An 8,017-nucleotide genomic window follows, 5' to 3' on the forward strand; every position below is an offset into this window, starting at 1 on the left:
TTTCCAAAAATAAGAGCCCAAGCCCAGAAAAGGACAGCACCTCCAGGTCATTGGGAATCTACCCTGGAAACTTCCCAAAGCTTAAGGAACACGATGCTGCAGGGTCCACTGACCTCGCTGAGACGGTAGATGCAAAAGGATCCTTTCTGCAGTGGTATCATCATGGCATTCGCTTTTGCAAGAATCTAACATCATTTTATAAATATATTCCTATAAGACCCAAAATGCAAACATAACATGAACTACATTTATATCCTAGTGTCTTATTTCTTAATATTTTGTTATTTTTAATAGCAAGGCAGTCCTTGCTATTAAACTTGCTTTATAAATTGTTATTCACCTGTATAGTTATTGCCTATAAAACATATCTTTGAAACTTAATGACTAAAATCTGATATTTAGTACCTAGAAAGTATTTGTATTTTCCTCATGGCTTCCACAGCATATTACTGTGTGTTCAAAGCACCTAAAGAGATGTGAGGAAGGACACCTGAAACCTTTACTTTATCAACGTACACGATGGGAAAATATTCAAAGGATTATTCAGAAAGAATGTCAAAATGATCAAAGTGGAAAACATTAGCATGCACACACAATCCTTGGTCTCCTGGCTTGACATCAGCTGCTTTGTGGGTAAAGGGGTCTGGCTGAGCACGTCAATGACTATCAACGTACGTGAGATCTGGAACAGCAGATGATGAGAACTTTTTGTACCACACCCCCAGTCACTCAGGTTGTTAAATGCTTCCCTTTTCTGATTCCCCTTTAGTTCAGTGGGACAAGAAAAAGGGTTTATTCTTGCCTTGCTCCATCATATCACTTCTAAACCATTAATTCATCACCTTCCTCCCAAGTATCTTCATTCGAATTTCAAATTTACTGTTCTCTCTGAATCACCAACTGAACTATTTCAAACCTTTAAGATAACTTAACAATCGACTGAATTTTTTCTTGTTCTCCTCAACCCTGAGAGTCATTTCTCCCACTTATCCATGCATTTATTTACTCATTTACCCTCTCATCAACCCACCAAGTATGGGCTTCCTATTACGCTTGCCATTCTATCTAGGGCTGTCTAGAGCTAAGTGGCTGAGATAACAGTAATTTGTTGTCTCCTAGTTCTGAAGGCTTAAAGTCCAAAATCAAGGGGTCAGCAGGGTTAATTCCTTCTGAGGGCTATGAAGAAAGGATCTGTTCCACGTCTCTGTCTTTGGCTTGTATATGACCATCTTCTCCCTATGTCTCTTCATATCATCTTCCTTCTGTGTGCATCTGTGTTCAAATTTCCCTTTTTATAACTAATTCAGGCATTGGATTGGGGCCCACTACCCTACCCCACTGCAACCTCATCTTAACTCATTATATCTGCAATGACATTTCCAAGTACAGTCACATTCTGAGGTACAGGGGTTTATGACTTCAATATATGAATTTAAGAAGAGGGGGACAATTTAATTCTAATAGCCAGTTATTGTGCTAAACACTGAGGAAAAAAACACCCCATCTAACACCCCCCTCAATCTAACCAGAGGCCTTTGCCTCTGACTTTGGTTCATTTTGTGAAGTTGCATCAACTGTCATCTTCTTTACCTCTTTATTATATATAATCCCTCATGTATTCTTTGTCTTTCCATCCTTCCTACTAAGCAAACCAAAACCCAAGTCAGCATAAACAGTCATATTCTAGAAAAACAAAAATTAAGTTTTAACAGTCAGAAACTGCCAACTAACCTCTATCTGGAGATTTTTAAGGCTACTGCTGTACTTTAACCAATCACATATTTTCTTTGCCTTGGCTCCACATTCACATTATAAAAGCCCCCACCCACAAGCCCCTTCGTTGGAGCCTCAAACCACCTGTGGTATGGAGCTGTCCAATTCATGAATTGCTATCTGCTCAAATAAACTCTTCCAAACATTAATGTGCCTAAGTTTATCTTTTATCATTATATAAACAGTCATCAAATTATTTGGCCATTATGCCATCACTTATTTGTGATTCAATGCATTAAATTCATGGCTGAGACAGTTCTTGTTTTAGAATTTAGTGGTAAGTATTTAGGTTATGCTTGATTAGGATACTCATTCAAAGGTTAAGAGGGTCACTAATATATATTCTGAATCGTCAGATATATTTTCAAGGCTTTTATTTCTATGCAATTATGTTTTTCCTTTGTAGGTAAACCCTTTACTTCTAATTGAAAACTTATCTTCATGAATTAAAAAACATAGCTTAATTACTACAAAAGAGTACTGAGAAATCAGAAAGCCCTTGAGAACAACACATGATACACATTCACAGACCTGATAAGTAGAAAGCAAAAAAACAAACAAAAAAAATTAGAGTGAGAAATATTTTTGCAAGCAATGAAAGATAAAATTCCATCCATAAGTGAAATTAAGGATAATGGGTATTTTAATAATGAAATGAGACATGTATTAGTCAAGAGCTTCCTTTTGGGACATGATTAATTTGATATTCACATGCTAGAACAATCAAAATGGGAAAAGAGCTTCCAAAGGAATACTAAGCATGATATTCATTCGTTTGCTCAAAAATATATATTAAGCTGTTGCTATGTTCTAGACATTGTGTTATGCAGTAGGAATACAATATTGTATAAGATAGATATTGTTTTAATTAATTTATAGAACAGGATGCAGAAAAAAATTATACTACAAGGTAAGATACTGTTATGAATAGGAAAAGCCTGAGATGATGTGGAGTACTTATCAAGAGCATCTAACTTTATATATACGGTTCTTTTCTGTCTTCCTAAAGGAAAACCACCTAAAAGATGAATAGAGATTAATTAATCAGAGCAAATGGAGAAGAAAATGTGTCCCAGGAAGAGGTATAGAGAGTCAAAGAAATGAGTTGGGAAGCTATTGGAATAATTCAGATGGGGCATCAGCTAAAGTTGTGGCAGTGGGGATTAGGAAATGGAATGAATTTGACAAAGATGTATGGGATAGATTCGACAGCAATTAACTACTGGTGAGATCAGAAGACTGAGGAAGAGTCAAGAGTGACTCCCAGCAAGACGGTGGGTTAGAAGCTTGTTAGCATGCCCCTCCCACTTGGAAATAGCAACATAGTGTGTAGAGATTCAACTGTGATCTTTTATTCAAGAAGGAACATGGGAACTCACCAGGAAAGTGAAGGCCACTTCAGATCCTGGGGAAGAGGTGGGCAAGCAGCCCATGTAGCAGCGTCCCTCAGAGAACTGTCAATTCTCCCAGTGCAGGAGAGTGTGAGAGAGGGTCCCTCTTTATCCAGCTTTTCTCTGGGGAACCAGGAAACCCAGGCCACGGGAGATCACCTTACCCTTGCCCAGCCCTGGAGCTAAGTTGGGGAGAAGCCAGGAAACTGTGAGAAAGGAAGGCACACGAATGGCTTCAGGCATTTTCCCAGACCTGGGACCCTCAGGAAGATGTCATTCTCAATACTGGCTCTTACCAAACCAGGCAGTCTTCAGCGACCTAGCAGCGGCATGAGACTGTCTCAGGCTGGAGTTTGGAGCACTTGGTCTGGAGCCGGGAAGAGTCCCCACAGCCAGAACTGAGTGGCAAGTGTGTAGTGCACTCCAGCTGGAGTTGGGCTTTCTCCCTTCACGGGACGGAGAGGGGGAGATTTATGGGGGCCATGGTTTTCCCCGATGGCAAGATTTGCAGATAGGGAGAGCTTTGTGAGCTAAGGCCAACCTGCATGTGATTTACTGAGCGCCTCAGCTCATTCTCATAGTTGGACGGAGAATGTGCCCTGTCCGTGCAAAGGAGTGAGAGGGAGGCAGGTCCCATACCCACTCGCCTGGACTAAGCTTGAGCTGTCACTCTCTTCCCGTGCAAGGAATTTGGTGCAGTGGCGGTTTCGCCACTACTTGCCCAGGCATATCTCCAGGCTGTTGGAGCTGGCGCTTGCACACCCCCACCGTTGAGGGGCCCGAGTTCAAGCTTGCATGGCCCAGTTAAACCCAGCTTCCCTCCCGAGACTGAGCGTGGAACCCAAGTCACTGTGCATTCCACAGCCCAGCCCATTGACTGGGACATTGGAGAACAAAGATCAAACATAAACCTCGTTGCTACTGCCACAGCCGGCTCTTACCTACAAGCGCCATCTGCTGGCCTGGGGGTTGACCTGTACAACCCAATAAAATACCCACTAACTGTCATACTGAACAGGGAAAAAGTTGAAAGCAATTTTGCTAAGAACCGGAACAAGACAAGTATGCCCACTTTCACCACTCCTATTCAGCATAGTACCAGGAGTCCTAGAAAATCAATCAGGCAAGAGAAAGAAATAAAAGGGATCCAAATTGGAAAGGAGAAAGTCAAAATATCTCTGTTCACTGATGATATAATCTTATACCTAGAAAATCCTTAAGACTCCTCCAAAAAACTCTTAGATTTGATAAATGAATTCAGTAAAGTTTCAGGATACAAAATCAATATAGAAAAATCACTGGCATTTCCATACATTACTAACAATCAATCTGAGAACCAAATCAAGAAGGCAATCCCATTTACAATAGCTACAAAAAGAAATACCTTTTTTTTTTTTTTTTTTTTATGAAAACCCCAGACACAGCCAGCTGGCCTCTGGGATGGGATAGGCTTGCCTCCAGGGAGCAGGTTCCCCAATGAGCAGATGTCCCCAAGGCCCAGGACAGCCCCCTGTTCCCTGGAAGCCTGTCGTGTTCACAGCCCATGCTGGCTCCTGCAGGAGCCAATCGCATGCTTGTCCCTGGGTGTGTGGTAAGCTCGGCTCAGCTGCAGCCTTGCTCCCTCGCAGCCCTGCAGAACAACTACGCAATGACGTTCGGCAACAGCACACGAAGGGCCTATCAGAAGGAACTGGAGAGGCGAAACCACACACTATGAAAATGCTTTAATGGTGGTGTCTGTACAGCGTGTGATGTCAAGACAGGAAGAACAGCAGGTGCACACACAGCGAGACGGGGCTATCAGAACAACTTGTGAGTGAATAAAGAGCTCACGCCGCTTCCGCGCTTTACCCAGTGACAGGCGGCTCTGTGCCACTTCCTCCTCGACCTCCTCCTCAAACTCTCCCTCCTCCTTGGCCGTGGCGTCCTGGTACTGCTGGTACTCGGACACCAGGTCGTTCATGTTGCTCTCAGCCTCAGTGAACTCCATCTCGTCCATGCCCTCACCTGTGTACCACTGCAGGAAGGCCTTGCGCCGGAACATGGCTATGAACTGCTCCGAGATGCGCTTGCACAGCTCCTGAATGGCCGTGCTGTTGCCGATAAAGGTGGCGGACATTTTTAAACATATTTAACATATTTAACCAAAGAGGTGAGAGATCTCTACAAGAAAAATCCAAAACACTGATGAAAGCAACTGTAGATGACATAAACAAATGGGAAAATATCCCATGCTCATCAATTGGAAGAATTAATATTGTTATAATGACCATACTATCCAAAGCAATCTACAGATTCAATGCAATCTCTATCAGAGACCAACGTCATTTTTCACAGATTAGAAAAAAACAATCCTAAAATACATATTGAACCAACAAAGAACCCAAATAGCTAAAGCAATTCTAAGCAAAAAGAACAAAGCCAGAGGCATCACATTACCTGGCTTCAAATTATACTACAAGGCGGTAGTGACCAAAATAGAGTGGTACTGGTATAAAAATAAACACATAGGTCAATGGAACAGAATACAGAACCCAGAAATAAAGCCACATATCTACAGCCAACTGATCTTTGACAAAGTCAAAAAATACATATACACTGGGGAAAGAACACCCTTTCCAATAAATGGTGCTGGGGAAACTGGATTGCCATATGCAGAAGAATGAAACTGGACCCCTGTCTCTCATGGTATACAAAAGTCAACTCAAGATGGATTAAAGACTTAAATGTAAGACCTGAAACCATAAAAAATAGTAGAAGAAAACCTAAGGAAACTCTTCAGGACATTGGTCTAGGCAAAGAATTCATGATTAAGACCACAAAAATACAAGCAACAAAAACAAAAGTAGACAAATGGGACTTAATCAAACTAAAAGGCTACTACACAGCAAAAGAAATAATCAACATAGTGTACAGACAACCTGCAGAATGGGTTAAATTATGTGCAAACTATGCATCTTTTGGGGGACTGATTATCCAGAATTTGAAAGGAACTCAAACAGATAAAAATAATAATAATAATCATATTAAAAGAGGGTCAAAAGACTTCAATAGACACTTCAAAAGAAGACATACAAATGGCCAACAAGCATACGAAAAATGTTCAACGTCACTAATCATCAGAGAAATGTAAGTTAAAACCACAGTGAGAAATCATCTTATACCAGTCATAATGGCTATTACTAAAAAGACAAAAAATAACAGATATTGGCAAAGATGAGGAGAAAAGGTAATCCCTATATACTGTTGATGGGAATGTAAGTTAGTAAAACCTCTATGGAAAATAGTATGGAGATTTCTGAAAGAACTAAGAGTAGAACTATCATTCAATCCAGCAATCCCACTACTGGTTATCTACCAAAAAGAAAAGAAATTATTAGAACGATACCTGCACTCATATGTCTATAGCAGCACTATTTACAATAGCAAAGATATGGAATCAATCTAAGTGTCCATCAATGGATGATTGGATAAAGAAATTGTGAGATATATATATATATATATATATATACATACATATATATATATATATATATATATATAGAGAGAGAGAGAGAGAGAGAGAGAGAGGGGGGAATACTATTCAGCCATAAAAAAGAATGAAATCATGTGTTTTTGCAGCAACATGTATGGAACCAGAGGCCATTATCTTAAGCTAAACAACTCAGAATCAGAAAGTCAAATACCACAAGTTCTCACTTATAAGTGGAAGCTAAATAACATGTACACATGGACATAGAGTGTGGAATAATAGACATTGGAGACTCAGACAAGAGGGAGGTTGAGAGGGGGTGAGGGATGAGAAATTACTTAGTGGGTACAATATGCACTATTCGGTGACAGTTACACTAAAAGCCCAGACTTCACCACTACACAATATATCCATGTAGCAGAACTGCACTTGTACCCCCTAAATTTATACAAATAAAAAAAAGTGACTCCCAGATCCCTTGCTTGAGCAAATAATTGATGGTTCCACTCAGTGAGGCAAGGACCACATGAGGAGCAGATTCAGGAGAAAAGATGATGACGCAGCTCTGTACATGCCAATGTGAAGATGCTGGTGAGACTGGGAGAGAGTCTGCCTAGCAGGCAAGTATGGAGCTCAAAAGAGATTGTAGATGGAGATACTAATTCAGGACTTACTGGCAACTGGATAGTGACTGTAACTAGAATATTGACAGGATTTCCCTGAGACTCTATGAAAATAAGATGAGAAAAAGGCTCAGGAGAGCAGCTGGAGAGTGATTGAGATTTAATACATTCAGAAACATTTGCATTGTAAAGAGGTATAGGCTGGAATGCAAGTTAGGTAGAAAATTAGTTCTATTTCATACATGCAAAATTTGAGGGGCCTGGGAAATCCACAAAAAAGCTAGTTTAGATTTAGCTTCCAGCAAGCATCCACAAACTACAGTAAAAGTTAAGGAATTACAAAGGACAAAATAGAGGAATAATCACAAGTATTTACCTTTGCTCTGTATCAAGACCCTTGAAAATCATATCAAGGATTAAAATAGATATAAACTCACTGTAAACCCTGTAGCAGGACGATTAGGGGTTCCAGGAAGAAGCAAACTGAAAACAAGATTTATACATTTGGTATTACTCTTGAGAAGTTGCTAAGAACTTTTGAATATAATAAAAACAGTCCATGTAATAAACTTGAAACATAAATAAAATCTTCAGAAAAAAATAAAAAGATACCCTCAAAATAATCATAGCATACTGATAGAGCAAAAGTAGTTGCACAGTTGTAACAAAGTAAATAGTACTGATTTTCAAATCTCAGAATCAATCGCTAGACAAAATCCAAAAGAAGTAATTATGATTGCTAAATAGAATTTATATCT

The 8,017-nt window shown here is 39.9% G+C and overlaps 1 protein-coding gene across 1 annotated transcript; it reads right to left on the bottom strand.

Moving 5' to 3' along the window:
- Positions 1 to 4,873: 4,873 nt before the first annotated feature.
- On the bottom strand, positions 4,874 to 5,283 carry LOC123637694 (tubulin beta chain-like). Its single transcript, XM_045550682.1, has one exon. The coding sequence runs from the start codon at positions 5,281 to 5,283 to the stop codon at positions 4,876 to 4,878; it is 408 nt and encodes a 135-aa protein (XP_045406638.1). The 3' UTR covers positions 4,874 to 4,875.
- Between the last annotated feature and the right edge of the window lie 2,734 nt (positions 5,284 to 8,017).

The sequence above is a fragment of the Lemur catta genome, chromosome 5 (assembly GCF_020740605.2).
Source record: "Lemur catta isolate mLemCat1 chromosome 5, mLemCat1.pri, whole genome shotgun sequence".
Classification (NCBI taxonomy): Eukaryota; Metazoa; Chordata; class Mammalia; order Primates; family Lemuridae; genus Lemur; species Lemur catta.

Bases quoted from the DNA above. Each gene is read 5' to 3' on its own strand.
- LOC123637694 (XM_045550682.1), bottom strand. From the start codon at position 5,283: ATGTCCGCCACCTTTATCGGCAACAGCACGGCCATTCAGGAGCTGTGC.